The following is an 18,307-nucleotide window of genomic DNA, read 5'->3' on the forward strand; positions in this document are numbered from 1 at the left end:
CTCTTCATATCACTACCAAGGTAATAACCATCTAGATGGTATCATATCCTATTCTTAGAAACAGTATAGTGACTGTCCGTTATCTATTAAATAAAGTATCACCTTCTGATCTTTAAATTCAGAGTCCTCTAAAATCTCTAAGCTATATTCCCAGTAAATCAATGAATAAAATCAATCAATAAACTTTAAGTTCCTACTTAATAAACATAACAACATAAAAGAAAATGTAGACAAAGCAAGTTATCTGCAGAATAAACAGGAAATAATTAACAGTGGGAAGACACTAGAATTAAGAAGGATTGGGAAAGATTTCTAGTAAAAGATGAGATTTTAGAAGGGATTTAAAGGAAGCCAGTGAAGTCAATTAACTGGAGTTGATGGGTGAGAGCATTCCAGGAATGGGGGACAGCAAGAGAAAATATTTAGATGTGAGGTGGAGTGTCTTTTTCATAAAACAGTCAGAAAGCCAGTATCACTGGATTAAAGGGTACATACCATGTTTCCCCGATAATAAGACACTGTCTTATTATTTTCTTTGGAAAGAAAAACACCAGAGGGCTTATTTTCAGGGGAGGGCTTATGTTGTCCTGCCTCAGCTCTCCTCCGCAGCACTGCTCTCAATGGCGCCAGCAAGCAAATCACTGGGGAAGAACAGGATGACGCGCTCACCGCTGCAGCTCTGATTGGATGCAGCTCAGAGCGCGGCGTGCGTTTCACCGGGGCGGGGGGGGACGGTGCATACAGAGGGTACTGTAATGTAGCGTGTAGCGCAGGGGATCACCTTCACTACAGTAGCAATCTCAATAGGGCTTATTTTTGGGGGAGGGCTTATTTTAGAGGAATCTTACTCAGTAAGGGGAGGGCTTATTTTCGGGATAGGTCTTATTATCGGGGAAACACAGTAGCAGAGAGTAAGGTGTAAAAAGACTGGAAAGGTCAAAGAGAGCTAGGATATGAAGGACTTTGAGTGCCATACTCTCTAGCCTACATTCCTGTCCTTTACTATCCTACATCAATACTTTTTCTCACATTAACCCCCTATGTCTTGGAAGATTCTTCCACCACCTACCTCCATCCATTCACATATATCCATCCAAAGTCTTCACTGACCTCTTCTCATCTTACTCCCCTTCCACTTACACCCAAAGAGAAATCTCTATTTCTTCAAATTTCTCATAGCATTATTCCCTCATATTCATCTTACTGTCCTTTACATCAGTTATTTATGCACCCATCCTTACCACTGTTTGATTAGAAGCTCCTTAAAAACAATTGCTATTTCATATTTAACTCTCTTTTCCTGGGGCCTGGCAAAGTACATAAGCACATAACAGATGTTTAACAAATGGCTGGAGTTGTTTTTGAAAGTCTTTTAGTGAGAGTGAATAAAATGTCCATAATAATTTGACCCAGAGATTGTACTTCTAGGCTTAAATCTTAAAAGAGATCACTGATAAAAAAGAAAGCCCTACAAATATAAAAATATTTATGTTTGTTTTGTAATGGTAAATAATTGGAATCAAAGTATATGTCCATTGAAAGAATAACCACAAAACAATTAAAAGAGAATGTTTTGATGTTACAAAGAAAAAGCACAACTTGAAAGAAGTTATATGAGAAGATACATCCACCCCACTCTTTACAGAGGTGTGGTACTTTGTGCTCATTTTCAGACATTTTTGATGTTTTGATCAGTTTTGCTAATTTTTTCCTCTTCTTTTTCTTTAACAATAGTATTTGTTATTTGGGATGGCTCTCTTGGAGGCAGAAAAGAGAAACATTGACAGGAAATTTTGGCTATTTAAAATTATCAGTAAAAAAAGTATTTTTAAAAATCTTTTAAAAGTTTGTCTCCTTCCTCTGGTCCTTTGCAGAGTTAAGAGCTTATGAGTGCACAGTGAAGCATGAAAGTCAGCATCAGATTTTTTCCAATTCATTGATAAATTCTAGTGAATTTTTTTTCTTCCTATTTTTTCTTTCTCTTTTTAAAAAATTCTTTATCACAAGGGCTGGAACTCTGGGAAGAGAGGAGAGAAATACAAAAGTAAAAGCAAATAATGTAAAAACAAAAGATAACATTAAAAATTTATTTTCAAAAGAAGAAATTCTACTTATGCATGTATATAAAAATAACAATAAAAACAAAATTGAATGCTATGTAATTAGAACAATTAAGGTTGGTACTAGAAAAGAGTTGAAAAACTGATCTTCCATTCTTTGCATGGGGGGAGACTATGGATTTGAAATACTGCATATACTGTCAGACATGACTGCTATGTTGGTTTATTTTGCTGAACTGATTTTTTTTTTCTTTTCTATCCTGTGGAGGTAGGGACATATTGAGAAATATTTAAGGTATAAAAAGCAAAAGTTGTCAGTAAAACTTTTTAGAAATCTGTAATTATCTTCTTTTTGCTGTTATCAGAAGTTTAATGGGGGCGGCTAGGTGGCGAAGTGAGTAAAGCACCGGCCCTGGAGTCAGGAGGACCTGAGTTCAAATCTGGCCTCATACACTTCACACACACACACACACACACACACACACACACACACACCTAGCCGTGTGACCTTGGGCAAGTTACTTAACCCCAACTGCCCTCCAAAAAGCAAAAAAAAAAAAAAAAGACAATGATTTGTCTTGACTTGTCAATAAACATACATTAAAAAAAAAGTTTAATGATATAAAAGTATTTACTGTTTCATAAAACTTTGAACTATAAAATTCAATGATGCTGTTACTTCAAGCATACTTGTAGAAATACAGAAAGAGTTTAACTTACTAATGGTTATAATGAAGGCCATATAATGAGGCCATAATTTTAAAAACTAATTACTGCAAAAAAATTAACTACATGCTCAAGTACAATTCATGCATTTTGCTAATTAACTTTTTCTATGATGGACAATACCAGTGTAGAGTACTTTAACCTCATCATAAAAGTTATGAACTAAGTTTGCTCATAAATTGGTTGCTCAGAATTTACAGTATATTTTCCAATAGAGCATAAATGAAGATTAAGTCCTCTTTAAAAAACCTCCACAAGATGGTCAACCGTGAAAAAAAAAAAAAAGATGATCAACCATGAATGACTTTGCTCTTCTCAGCAATATAATGATCCAAGACAATTCTAAAAACAAAGGACTCATGATGGAAAATGTTATCCACATCCAGAGAGAGAACTGATGGAGTCTGAATGCACATTGAAACATATTATTATCACTTTATTTTTTGTGGTTTTTTTTCCTTTTGGTCTGTTTCTCACAATATAACTAATATGGAAATATGCTTTTTAAGATATATATATATATGTGTGTGTGTATATATATATATATATATATATATATATATATAAAACCTCTATCAAATTGCTTGCCATTTTAAGGAAGGGTGTAATTCTAATGTAATACCCATAGCAGCCACTATGAATATGTATGCATATTTCCAGGGTAGATTCGCAAAATATAATAAATTATCTTCCTCAAAGGCAAAATATTTATTTAGAACATTATTTGGACACCAGGAGGTAAGATTTAACAAGGTACTCATCACTAATGTAGAGAGCACTGATATCCCAAGCCTTCTTTCTGTCAGGCCTCCCCACAAAACAAGTTTCCTTAGATAAATCCCTCCCTCCACCCACTCACAGCTTGCTTCTCTCTCTCTGCCCTGCCTCCCTCTCACTCCTTGATCATTGCCTCCCTCTCCTTAAGCTCCTCCCACACTAAGCTCCATGTGGCCCAGGCCTACTAATGAGAGGGAAGATCTTTCTATTTCATTAACATTACAAAGGGATGGAAGAAGGGAGAAAATTTGGAACTAAAAAAATTTTAAATGAACATTAAAAATTGTCTTTACATGTAACTGGAAAAAATAAAATACTATTAAATATTAAACTATTAAAAAATAAAATACTATTAAAAAATAAAAATGTAAAACCTGCACAAGAGTCACACAATGATAGAATTTAAGAGTTGAAGGGGTCCTCAATGGTCATCTGGTCCAACTCATACACCAAAGGAATCTAGCCTGTGCTTGAAGAATACTAATGAAGGAGAGCCTATTACCTCTCCAGATAGCCCATTCCACTTTTGGACAGTTCTAATCGTTAGGAAATTGTTAAGATATCAAACCTAAATTAGGCTCTTCAGGACTTCCACTAATTGCTCCTGGTTTTACCCTCTGAGTCCATACAGAACACGTCTAATCCTTTCTGCATATGATAATCTTTCAAATGCTTGAAGACAGTTGTCTTTTGCCACTTTGTCTCTTCTCCAGACTAACATTCCTGGTTCCTTCAACTGGCCCTTTTTTGTCATGGATTCAAGGTCTTCACCATCCTGGTTGTCTGTACATTCAATCCTTCTCAAACCATGGTAACCAGGACTAAATACAATACTCTATGTCTAAGAAGGATGAAGAACAGTGGAACTATTATCTTCCTATTCCTAGAAGCTATGTCTTCTTAATGTAACCCAAGATCACATTAGCATTTTTAGAGCCAATTGAACCCACATTGTCGCTGAACTATAACAGTACTTGTACTAACCTAAATTATTCAGCTGAATTATTCCAGCACCTAGCACCATCTTGACATATGGTAGAGGCTTAATAAATATTTGTTGACTTAGGAAAGCGAAAAAAAGATGACAAGAAAGACATTTCTTTCTCTTTCCTCTCTTTGTTGGGTGCAGGCCCATCCCTAAGCAAAATCTGAAATAGCTAATTTGTCTTTGGCAATCTTTTCGCAACCCTTTCCCACTTCTTAATACTTAATCTCCAGGCTACTGGGAACATCAGATATTTTTGTGGCCCTAAGTCCCCAACCCAGACCTATCCTATCCTTGCACTTAAAAAATTACCTACCTTCCTTCTTCTACCTTGCATATAAATCTATATCAAAGGGAGCAAGATAATTGGGCAAAGGGCACTGCAAACAGTTCATCTTTGTAGATGTAGAAATGTGGAGATGTTGGTGGGGAGGTGATAGGTAGGACTGATAGCCACTTGCCCTAAATGTCATGAAAGCCCACCAAGTTGACCCAAGTTAGTTAAAGCTGAATGCAATGAGAATAGGTAAGAGCAAAATCCAAAGTCAGAAACAAGAGGAGTCATGGCAGGAATAGAAGTTGGTAAGCAACCGGGTAGTCATGAGAAAGAGGTAGTACAATGCCAGATTTTGAGACAAGTATGGCTACTCAGCCTTTGGTTCTACTAGGGATACACAGGCTTATTCCCCTAACCCCTCCCAGTGATCTTATGGGTCAGACGCAGATAAAAATGATACACCCCAGGGTCCAGACAATGTTTTCCCCTGTGCCTTTGGGATCTCAATTATTCTATTCCTTGCCTAGCATTTGTCATGGAGGGAAGATGAGAAATAAAGACATAAAAATCAAAATCCCCACAATCCTTCAAGTTAATCTCAACTATCAAAAGCAATCTCATTGAACAAGTTCATACTAATATTTGAAGATTTATAACCTTTTAGTCCCATTAGTGATATTTGCATTTTTAAAAGGATGCTTATTAACCCAAATGAATCTCTTAGTGGCAGAGTTTCAGACAGTCTAACAAAACTAAGTGGAAAAAATTCTGTCACTAAGAGGGATGATGTTTTTGGACTGAGAGATGACCATTGTCAGGCAATCCTGCTCCTGGAAATACCCCTAGAACCAGTTCCTCTAAACTAGGGCATCTTAATCTGGGGCCCACCAACTTGGAGAGATAGACAGAGACAGAAAAATAGAGAGACAGAGAAAAATGTATTTCAATATGATTGGTTTCCTTTATAATCTTAAATGATTTTATTGCATGCAATTAAAAACATCATGCTGAGAAGGGGTCGATAGGGGCAGAAGGGGCAAAAATAAGTTGAGTCCCTACTCTAAGCTATTTCTTCTTTTCAAAATGACTTCTTTCTTCTACCTTTTAATACACATTCTCTAAAAGCTCCAAAGTTCTTCACAGTGAATCTCATGGCAATCGTTGAGGCTCCAGTGATTTTCTGGCAAAGGTTAAATGACATTTTGAGTCATTTACTGCCACCAAGTCTCTTCCAAATCATCCTTCCTTTAGGTCAGCACTGACTATTGCTCTTTGAATTTAATTAATTCCCCATACATCCTCTGTGGGTTCGAGTCATTACTGAAGGAAAGCATGAGACAAGTTTGGGAATTCAACAGTTTCCTATTCCCTCCTGTTTCAAACAGTTGCTGTGAAACCAGCAACAAGAGACTTTTAAAGAAGTAAACATGCCACTAAGCACAATCGTTCTACTTTAATACAAGGAGTTATTTGGCAGAAAGGAAGAAGGAAGAAAAAGAAAGAAAGAAAGAAGGAAGAAAGGAATTATTTGTGTAAGTATTTAAACATTTAAAAATAACAATATATGGCGGTGGCCAGGTAGCACAGCAAGTAAGAGCACCGGCTCCAGTGTTGAGAAGACCTGGAGATCGAATCCCAGGCTCAGACACTTAGCACCCACCCAGAAACACCTGGCCGTGTAACCTTGAGCAAGTTACTTAACCCCAATTGCTTAGGGGCGGCCAGGTGACTCAGCGAGTAAGAGTACCGGCTCCAGTGTTGGGACAACCTGCAAATCGAATCCCGGGCTCAGACACTCAGCACCACACCCAGAAATAACTGGCTGTGTAACCTTGAGCAAGTTACTTAACCCCGATTGCTTATTAGAAAGAAAAAAAAAGAAGAAAAAAAGAAAAAAAAATAACAATATATGGTACAATAATAAAAATACACAGTATGTGATAATAAAATTGTATTGGCATATTATAGCAAGAATATTAGAAGGAACAAAAATTATAAAATAAAGCATTGTCAATTCTCTTGCCTTTTGGGGAAAGTGTGTAACTTAGTAATAATATGTGTTTAGCACTATCATTTATAGCAGCCTTGTCAGTATGGCCTTGGGTTTATAGAGTCCCTTTCTTCTTTGGAGCACAAGGTGCTTACACAGTCTGGGATGCACCAATGCATTGTCTGCCCATATGGCTCCTACCAAGATTCAATATTTTACTTTTATTTAATGAAGCTCCATGTGGATTGAGACACAGGCATATAACTATTTGTGTCTCATCAGGGCATCCTCCCTGCAGTTAACAGCAGCCAGAGAGTTCTTGCTAATAGTCTATAATTTTGAACTTTGGGGATTCAGAGGAAGAATATATTCCACGGAGGATCTTAGCTTTGGCCAGGACATTTCCCCCTGCCTGATATATCCCAGTTTTCTCAGCATGGCAAAATTGACTCCTATTGGTAAGAATCAAATAACTAAATGAAGGGCATTTTTAATGATCTCCTCATAGAGGCTGTAAGGTCCTCATCCCTGCTTTCTTGTATTAGTGCAAGACCTGTCTAATTGCTATCCCTCCTTACAGTTTCTCTCCTCTCAAATCCATTCTCAAACTGATTTTCCTAAAATATGGATTTGATTATCTCATTCCATACTCAAAAATTTCTGTGGCAACCTATTGCCAGTAAGGTAAAATACAAATTTAGATACCTCGGTCTGGAGTTTAAAGCCCTCTGTATCTTCCTTTCCATGTAATTTCCTATTTGTGCCAAGTGAAAGATGAAACTACTGAGGAAACAAAGGTTCAAGCTTCCAAGCATTTTAATCTGTTAAGCAATGAATAACAATTGCCTAACAAATCAAGACAAGGCCCCTTACTTAGCTTTGGGCTGGACCCTGAATACAGGAGAGACAGACTTTTGTTCATTAAATACAATCAAATGAGGCCAATTAATTAAAAGGAAACAATTAACCAGGGTACAACATTAAGTAATCTGATTTCTTATTGGATGAAAGATTAGGGACTTTTCAAGTAGGGAGGGGGAAGAGCAAACAGATAAAATTCCCTGAATTCAGAAAGAGATGACCCCCTCCCCCCAAGTGTTTGTAAACAATCAAAGGCTGGTGGCTAGGTGGTACAGTGAATATAGCACCTGCCCTGGAGTCAGGAAGACCCGAGTTCAAATCCGGCCTCAGACACTTAACACTTACTAGTTGTGTGACCTTGGGCAAGTCACTTAACCCCAATTGCCCTGCCCTTCCCCCTCCAAAAAGTTAAAAAAAAAAAAAACAATCAAAGGAACATGGAAACAAAAGCTGATTGATCAGTAGGGGGTCAGTTTGGATACATATGGATTGTTTGAGATATACAATTTTGAGAAAACTCACATAAATCTTTGGATTTGACTGAGTTTCTTATTTACATAACCCAGGCCCTTACTTAAAGGGTTTCTAAACAGCAGACAGAGGTGGTCCAGTTTCCCAACCATGCAAGGCTAGATTCAAACAAGAAGATTTCCTCCCAATTCCCACAATCAAATAAAATTTTCTCACAAGACAGAAATTAAACTAGACCAATAATTGAATTGAAACTAAGCTATCTCCATAATTGACTCACAAGATGGAGTCAGTGTGTTTCGCTCAATTCCCCAATTCTTTCTATTCTCTCATATTATTCTTCTTCAGCATTTAACATTGATTTGTGCAGAGTAAACAATTGATAAATATTTTAATCATTCTTTCATTCATATATTCTCTGTTCTTGTCAAAATGTCCTGCCAGATATTCCTCATAAAACAATATTCTATGTCTTGTCTCTGTGTCTTTGCACAAATGGTCACCCAGTGCAGTCCTTCCTCTCCTCTGTTTCTTAGAATCTCTAGATTCCTTCCAAATACAGTTCAGATGCCACCTCTTAGAGGAAGTCTTTACAGATTCCTCTAATTACTTGCACTCACTCCATCCTGAAATTTCTCTGTAGAATTTTCTATATACTTTGTATTTACCTATGTACATGCTGAGACCATCCTCCAACAGAACATAAGCTCTTTGAGGGAAAGGACTATTTCATTTTTACTTGGTGTTCCTAGCACCGAGCACTACACTTGTCTCATAGTATGCATTTAGTAAATGTTTAATGAATTTTTTAAAAATTGAATTGAGAAACAATTCTGATTAGGAGGAATAGGGGAAACCATACAAAGAGTCAAATGTGAATACACAGGGAAGTAAAGGAGCACATTAAATATTTAAAAGAAGTAGAAGACAGAAAAGAGGGCAGATGATGTTGAATGAATGAGTATGGCACTGTCCTATAAGAATAGCGTCCACAGTGCAAAAGCTCAGAATGAATTACGGCTGACAAGGAAAACTAAAGGCCAAAAAAAGTGATGTTTTAAATTATGTTGGAGGAAAGAGGAAGATGCAAGAAGGGGTAATTGAATAAGGATGATGGACAAGAGAGAAAAGAGAAAATTCAACTCCTACTTGGCTTTGGTTTTCTCTGCCAAGAATGACTTGAACTTTGGACTGGAAAGGAAAGAACAAAAGTGGCTAAAAGAAATTAGAAATTAAAGATAAGAAGCAAGATAATTTAAGAATTCCTAAATGTCCTAGATGGTTTCAAGTGCCAGGCCCAGACTTAACTTATATTCCAGTGAACTTAAAGAACAGGAATGGTAAGTTCATATCTAGAAAAGAAAGCTTTATCAAGAATAGATGACAGTGCCAAACTAGAATAGATGGTTGTGCCCAACTAATTTCATTTCCTGTTACTGACAAGGCAACTAGATTGATGGATCAAGGACTCTGGATGTATTTTACCTAGGTTTCAGCAAAGCATCTGATACCTCTCGTTCTATTCTGGTATGTAGACAAAGTAGAAGGGTATGATCTAAATAAAAGTATTGGTAGATAAATACAGGGCCATTTCAATAAACCCTCCCAAGGAGTTGTAACTCAGATTCAGCTTATAGATATCTAGTGGAAATTTAAATAACACAGACTTGGGCAAAATTAAAGAAAGTTTATCAGACTGAACATAAAAATGGGAAAGATAGCTAATATACTGTAGGTTCAAGTTGGGAAACAAAAAGATTTCAACAGGCTCTTAGGGACCAATCAAATAAAATGAAATTTTCTGGGGATAAGGGCAAACACCTATTGTTGGGGTGACAAAGAAATAAATTTCACAGATACAAGATGGGTGAAATATTGTTATATCACAGTACTTGGTAAAAAAAATTTTTTAAAGATCTAATGAATTTCGTGGATGACTAACTTTATTCAAATCAATACTGTGATAGGGCGGCCAAAAAAAAATAAACCTGATGTTGAAAGGTCTTCAATAACTCTGAATCAAGAGAAGCATGGAGTCCAAAACAAGTGAGAAAACAATCCCATTATCCTCTGCTCTCATCAGAACACAAATGCAAGCTGGAAAACATCTAATGGTAGTATCCAGGATGGTGAAGGGTCTCAAGGTCACACCATTAACAGCTGAAGAAAATGATGTTTGGGGGAATGAGAGTTTCCTTCAAGTACTTGAATGCCTGACATAGGGAAGATCTGTACCATATGGCCCCAGAGGTCAGAATTAGGAGCAGTAGGTAAAAGGTACAGAAACAGACTTTGCTACCATATAAACAAAAGTTTCCTAACAAATAGAACCTTCCAAAAGTAGAATTATTATTAATGGTTAGGGCATTTTCCCTCATTTGAAGTCTTCAAGTAAATGCTAAGTAGCCATTTGTTAAGACTTTGAAAAGAGGATTCTCATTCAGGTTCTGGTTATAATACAATGACTCTGAAGTCCCTCTCAACTGAGAATCTGTGATTCTGTGAAAGGAATAGAGTAAATGTGGAGAACTCTACCAAGCTCTCCACAAACTGAGCTGTGACCATTATCAGATTGTAACAGAGTTCTCAACTTAGACCTCAAAAAGTACTGAGGTACTGACTATAGGCTTCCTCCCCTGACAGAGACAGGAGATCTACTGATTGTTAGATTCAATTTGAAAAGTCACTAAATGAGTCCCAAAATTATTGTAGGAACTAGTTAGCAATAGCTTCTTGTTAGGGCAGGTCGTGGTCTGTCTTAATCAGTTTGGAAACAAGGAAGACTCCCTTGGTACACTTCAGTGGAACTCCTAGGCCAGAGATACAGAAAAATCATTAAGCCAAAAATTAACCCTACCTCATTAGTACTTCCCTTAGTGGAAATTGACTCTAAGCAGTAGATGAAACATCCAAAACGTCCTTCTAGAATGTACAGTTGTTTTATCTTCTTTCTGGATGTCCTTAACTTTCTTCTTGTCCATTGTCCAAGTACTCAGACTTTCTAAATCTTGGCCAGCAGCTGCTACAACCACCATCCCAATTACTTAAATTTCTCCCAATTACTTACTTTGTAATTCCCCTTCTCCATCTCTCCTCCCTCCCTCCTCTCCCTCTGCCCACATAGGGAATCATATGAGCACCTGCGGGTGCTCAGCCCAAAGAAATATAAATTTTGGTTGCTGACACCTCAGGGAACTAAGAACAAGCAACAATTCTCCATCTGGACTTCCCCTATTTGCATTTGAAAATTGGACCCCGAGGGTATAACTACCTCAGGTTCAATGTCCTCCTTGCATCTGTACTCTAAAACTATAATTTAGGCGTCCCCACCAGTGTGTTTACTTCTATTAGTCAAATGGTTGGTCCAACGAGCTCAGAACAAAGGAATTTACCAAGATGGAACGGCAAGGGCAGTAGTAACAAAAGTTCGCCGCCCCCAAACGTGAACCATCCTCTCCCACAAATACACACAGCACCAGCAAGAAGAGCAGACACTAGCAGAGACACACACTTGGGAAACACATGGAGTCAAGCTGACTGGCGCCCCCCTCTGATGGATTCTGAAGAATCCTCTTCTTTCCCTCCTCCTGAAAGCTAAGTAATAAATCTCCTTCAAGAGCTGGATTCTTCAGGGCTGGTTCCCTTCCCAACTTCCGGAGCTCGTATTTCTCAGAGCTGTTCTCAGCCTCCACTCTTGACTCCCTTCCTTCCACACCCTCCCTTCCACCCAGAATGTGCCTTTCTTTTTAAATCAACACTGGGAATATACCCAGAAATCTCTTTATGTGTACTTTACAAATGGTAACAGAGAATCCTTTCTAAACTTTTTGCTCATAACTTCATCATTGTTTCGAAACTTACAAAAAAAAAGTCTTTATCTCTGCAAGGAACTGTGTTTCCGAAAACAATTTCCTCCTGTTTTACAGGAATTTCGATTAGAAGCCGATTTTTAGAGCAAAAAGGGGCTGACTGACAGAATCATTTAATTTAACCCCTTCCCTGTCTTAAGGCAGAAACCAATGAAAACATCAGTGGGTTATTTCATTAATTCAAGTAGATAATTAACAAGAACTTTATTAGTAAATGTGGCTTCAAGATTGCAAAACTGATCACGTGAGAATCCGGGAGATTTCACAGTTATGTGCTCTAAGTCAAAGCTGATTGGGTAAAAGTACTTTTTCTTTATTTCTTTCTTCCTTCCTTACTCCAGACTGGAAGCTAAATTCAAATGGTGACAGTTACTACAGATTTAAGATCTCCACGTATTAATCTATGAGGTGTGTGATTCTTTGCAGATAAACAAGCATTCTCTCTGTGTAACAAACAGCACTCAGTGACCTTAAAAGAGATGAAACCGTTGGACCTAAAGAGGAACGAACGAATAGAAGTTGACTACATAAAAGGGATTCTTCAGCCTACACCCACTTGTGCTATCTGGGATGAAATATGGAACTTTCAAGCCAAGCCAGATGATCTACTTATTTCTACCTATCCCAAAGCAGGTCTGGAGGAGAGGGGCATGAGGGAACTTGGAGGGAGGGACCTTGCATATTGTGGATCCTGAATAAACATTTCCTTAGTTGAAGGACCTAAACCGAATGCTTGAGTGGATAAAAATCTGCACTGGGTTTGTGAGGGAGGGGGTTAGAAAGTTAGTGAGAGATTAATGAGAGGTGTTGCATAAACATGGACTACAATTTTATAGATTTGATCCATTTCTCAGGATACTGAAATGGGAGAAAAATGTCACTGAAACAGATCAAAGAATATTTGTAGGAGAGAGCTCATTAAAAGATAAAGAGGTAGTTTGCTCAAGAATAAGCAATGCCTTCTTGGAGTATGACAAGAAATACTTTATTTGTCAAATCAGTTTTCAGAGATCTCTGTGGAGGAAAGTTCTCACAATATACATAAATGTTTGAGGGAAAGGTAGATGCATCAGTATGTATGTGCATGTGTATGTGTATAGAGACACATGAACTATCCTTTCAAAATATCAGGAAAAACCTGTTAGAAGTCTGGGCTTGGATCCTGGTCCCTTACCTTTTACCTATTTCACCAAAGAAACAAATGATTTTATATATGCTTATGTTTATAATCCTTTTTATGGAAAGAGAGGGAAAGGGAGGGAGGGAAGAAAGGAGGATAAAGGTAAATCTTTGTCATAGTGGGTGAATTTTGCTCTAATCAATTTCTTACTCTTATCAATTAATATAAATGTATTACTAACTTTCTTCCTAGTGTAATTTGACCAATCAAAATTTCAATCGGCTCTGATGACTTCTGAGTGCCTTAAAATTTATTTAAAAAAAAAAAACTAAAGACTTTACAAGTAGAGTCAAAGAATAAAATTTTTTTCTAATAGCAGTAATAATAAATAGTTTATGTAACATTTTAAGGTTTGCAAAGCCCTTTACACATATCATCTCATTTGATTCTCCTAACAACCCTGTGAGATAGATGTCATTATTGCCATTTTACAGATGAGGAAACTGAAGAAAGATTAAGTAATTTACTCAGGGTGTCACGCAACAAGTAAGTATCTGAGACAAGCTTTAAACTCAGATCTTCCTTACTGTAAGTTCTATATTCCATATCTGCCTAGTTACCTAAAGAGTTTTTTAATTATTATACTCAAAAAATTTCACTAAATATAATTTTTGAAATTCAAAAATAATTCACTAAATATAAATTTTGAATATCAGAGGTCTGAGAGGCTATCTAGTCTAATTCATACATAAATAAAACTTTCTCAACACTAATCAATTAAGAAATATTTATTAAGTACCTACTATGTGTTAGGCACTGTTCTAGATTCTGGGGACATAAGGACAAAAGTAAAGCAATCCTTACCTTCTAGGTGCTTACATTATATATGGAAGGAAAATATTTGCATTTACAAATGTATGCAAAGTAAATAAAAGGTAATGGGGGAGGCAAGCTGAACCACATCCACAATTGGATGAATCACAAAGGTTTCATGTAGCCTGTGGTATTCGAACTAAAAGTTTTGAAGGAAATTAGAGATTCTAAAAGGCAAAGGTGGAACTAAATGGAACTAAATTCTAAACATACAGGATAACCAATAAAAAAAGGCACAGAGAGAAGAGATGGAGTTCCATGTGAGAGAAACAATAAAAAGATCTGTTTGGCTAGATCATACAATTTGGGAAGGGGAATAATATGTAACAAATTAGAAAAGGTAGGTTAGAGCTAGAGTGTAACAAACTTTAAATGCTAAACAGAGAATTTAAAATCTAAACAGAGTGTATGATCCCAGAAGTAACTGGTAATCACCAGAGTATATTGGATAGATGAATAACATGGTCAGACCTTTGTTTTTGAAATATCACTTTAGCAGCTGAGTGGAAGATGGATTAGAAACTATGGAAACTATTGCAATAATTCAGGCAAGAGATCATAAGGGCTTGAACTAGGGAGGATGCCATGGGAGTGAAAAGAAACACATGGGAGAGATGGTATGGGGGTAGACTCAACAAGACTGGACAACTGACTTGTTGAGAAAAATTGGGGGGTTGAGCTTGTCTCCAAAGTTGCAAACCTAGGTGACTGGTGCCCTCCATAGAAACAGAGAAGTTATGAAGGTAAGTGGATTGGGAGGAAAGATGATAAGTTCTCTTTTCAGTTGTCTAGAGGATATCTAGGTCAGCATTTCCAATAAACAGTTGATAAAATAGACCTGGAATTCAGCAGACTAATACTGTTATCTGGAAATTATCTGAATAGAAGTGACAGTCATGGGGCGGCTAGGTGGCGCAGGGAGTAAAAGCATCGGCCCCAGAGTCGGGAGGACCCAAGTTCTGTTCTGAGACACTTAACAGCCACACAAAAATACTAGCCATGTGACCTTGGGCAAGTTACTTAACCCCAATTGCCCTCCAAAAAAAAAAAAGTGACGGTCAGATCCATGAAAACAAACGATATCACCAAGAAAAGACAAAGTTATAGGGAACCCTCACAGTTTAGGAGCAAGATAAGGATGATGAGCCGCTAAAAGAGACTAAGCAGTGGTCTGATAAAAAGGAGGGAAGCCAAGAAAAAGGGGCACCACAAAAACTCAGATTATAGTAGCCAGGAGTGGAAAACTGTTAAATGCTTCAGAGAGGTCAAGAACAAGAACACTGGAAAAACACCATCACATATAGCCATTAAGAGAGCAGTGTTAACTCCAGAGAAAGCAGTTTCAACAGACTGATAAGGTTGGAAATTTGATTACAAAGGAGTTAAGAAGTGACAACAAAAAGGGAAAGTGGCAGCAATAAGTATAGACAGCTTGTTCTTGGAATCTGGCTATGAATGGGAGGAGAAATATATCATTATAGCTTAAGAAAATAGTAGGGTCAAGTGAGGGTCTTTTTTTTTTTTTTTGCTTTTTTGGAGGGCAGGGCAATTGGGGTCAAGTGACTTGCCCAAGGTCACACAGCTAGTAAGTGTTAAGTGTCTGAGGCCAAATTTGAACTCAGGTCCTCCTGACTCCAGGGCTGGTGCTCTATTCACTGTGCCATCTAGCCACCCCAAGTGAGGGTCTTTTTAAGGAAAAGGGGAGACCTGAGTATATTTGTAAGCAGCAAGAAATGAGCTAATAAATGAATACATAAGAAATGTAATAAAGGAGTCAGGTACAGGGATTGACCTTGGCAAAGAGAATTGCCACCTTTCATCAATTTGGAGTAAAGGAGTAGAGAATGGAAGGTAATATTAAAAAGTTTTGAAATACTGAGTATAAAATTAAAGGGAGCTCACAGCAAATGGACTCTGTTTACTTAGAAAAGTATGAGATGAGATGATAAGGGAATAGGGTAGTAGAAGAGGACTGAGAAGAAGAGAAGTTTTAGAATAGCCACTGAGGGGAGAGAAATACAGAATTAATTAGAAGTAAAAGGATTGCCTTGCTGCAGCAAGGGACCAGTTGAGATTACATATCCAACATCAAGTCATCAAGTCTTTACTTTAAGACCTCCAATTAAAAGAAATTCACAGACTCCCAAGGCAAATTATTCTTTTGAATAATTCTAAATAGCAGAAAATGAGCCAATAGACAGGGGAAAATTGTATTATTCCTCTGGTTCATCTGCCTAAGTCATACATCATAAAGTTTAGTGAATTTTAGAAGTTATATGATCTAACCCCTCATTTTATATATGCTAAAACTATGGCCCAAAGAGACTGAGTGATATACCCAAATTCATAAAATCATAGAATAATAATAAGTGGAGGAGACTTTAAAAATCACCAGGTCCAAATTGTATCTGAGTGAAAATACTACAAAAAAGGATTCATTCAGTCCTCTGCTTTTTTGAGAATGAAATAATCATTAAGGAAAATCAGGAATTAAATACCACATCTGCTTTTGACAAAGATCAAGCACAAGCTGACATTTTGATCACTGAAGTTTCCTCCTGTCCCCTAATATCACACCTCCCTTGACACTTTCCAAACTCTGCTTCCACTAATTCCATCTGACTGGGTGATCAAAAAGGTAATAAAATGACTGCATTAAAATCTCAACCCAGGTCTTTTGATTCCAAATCCAGTCTTCTTTCCATTAAACCCTGTTACCTCAAAGAGGAGACAGCTATTTTCCAAATGGCTTCTTTAAACTTGAACCTGGGGTCAATGGTGAGATAGCAAATGCTCCATTCCCAGAGAGAATGAAAAACTCAAATGAGGACTCAGACCTTCATTCCTTTATAGAGTACCATTATGCAATGCTTTTTATCTGTGTTAATAATAGTGAGATTTTTACAAGACAATATGGAATTTTGTTCCATGTTGCTTTATGAACTTGATATTAACAGTCTCTGACTACATATTAAAAAAAAAACCAAGAACCCTCTCAAACTTCTATTTTTCTCGCTTCTTTCTATAAAATAAGGGACAACTTGGACCCAGGAGATAGTAGACATGATCCAGAATGATGGCAATATCGAGAAATGTAAACGAGCTCCTACTCACCTTCGGTTTCCTTTCATTGAATGGATAATTCCATCGATAGGCTCTGGTAAGTGACAGCATGGCCACCCAGTCACACTTGACTATAAACAATGTCTGACTTATATTATTTTCCTGACAACAAATGAACAAAGGTCAGAGAAATTCTCTATTTGTTTTTTTTCTCTGCTCATAATTAATCTTTACCAGGGGGCAGCCAGGTAGCACAGCGAGTAAGAGCACCGGCCCCAGAGTCGGGATGACCTGGGATCGAATCCGGGCTCAGACACTTAGCACCCACCCAGAAACACCTGGCTGTGTAACCTTGAGCAAGTTACTTAACCCTGATTGCCTAAGAAAAAGATTAATCTTTACACTTTACCTTTCTGCCTTAGCTTTCACCTCAACTTGTAGCAACTAAGACCCAAAATGACAAAATGATGTCTTCTCACAGTTTTCCAGCATCAGTCCAATGCATAACTTTTATAATAGTACAGTCAATAGTATAGTACAACAGGACTAGTGGTAGCCAGCTGGGGCCCTAGGGTTAACCAATGTGCTTTCTATCTCAACAAGCTCACATCAGTAAGAAAATGAATCCATACAGCATACAACATTTGTATAACCACTTAAAATTATTAGATATATAATTTTTAAATTCTAAATATAACCATGTTAACAAGGCAAAAAATAAAACAATATATCAAATAAAGTACATGAATAATAAAATACATCATAATAGGTACATAAACCTGGATAATGCTTTTCCATAATTCAGTATCTATGGTGAACTATGGGAACATACATATTGGAACCTGAAAAGTAAGCACATGAGGGAGGAAAACTTAGGTGCTTAGGGTAACTCACAACTGTGGGCTGCAGGTTTCAATGTTATTGTCCATTCAGGAACATTGGTAGCACAAGAAACAAGCTGAGGCTCACTATTTGACCGTTGATCTGTTGATCCTTACTGCTTTTCAGTTAAGAAAATACTATTCTCTTCTCTACTTGAATTACAAGCTCTTTCAATTAACCATTACCATTAAAATGGTATTTAGAATGTGTTAACTTTTAATGTAAATCACAGTTCTCTTTAAGTTAGGGAACTGCAATGCTCCTCAAACCCGTGGGCCTGTGGGCTCTCTCTGTCTCTCACTTTCACTCTCTCTTTCTGTCTCTGTCTCTCTCTGTCTCTGTCTCTCTCTGTC

At 37.3% G+C, this 18,307-nt stretch overlaps 1 protein-coding gene across 3 annotated transcripts in view; it reads left to right on the forward strand.

Moving 5' to 3' along the window:
• Positions 1-12,048: 12,048 nt before the first annotated feature.
• The window catches only part of LOC138165725 (sulfotransferase 1C4-like), a 26,748-nt gene continuing 20,489 nt past the window's right edge, over positions 12,049-18,307 (forward strand). For 2 of the 3 annotated variants that reach the window (XM_069094004.1, XM_069094006.1), the window contains exons 1-2: positions 12,319-12,649; positions 17,044-17,169. In XM_069094004.1, the coding sequence (XP_068950105.1) occupies positions 12,496-12,649; positions 17,044-17,169 (280 nt within the window). In that variant the 5' untranslated portion in view covers positions 12,319-12,495. The other variant, XM_069094005.1, reaches the window with a different exon arrangement.

Source organism: Petaurus breviceps, unplaced genomic scaffold, assembly GCF_028583685.1.
Source record: "Petaurus breviceps papuanus isolate PSGF00001 unplaced genomic scaffold, PetGlider_PUasm1.0 214, whole genome shotgun sequence".
In the NCBI taxonomy this organism is placed as follows: Eukaryota; Metazoa; Chordata; class Mammalia; order Diprotodontia; family Petauridae; genus Petaurus; species Petaurus breviceps.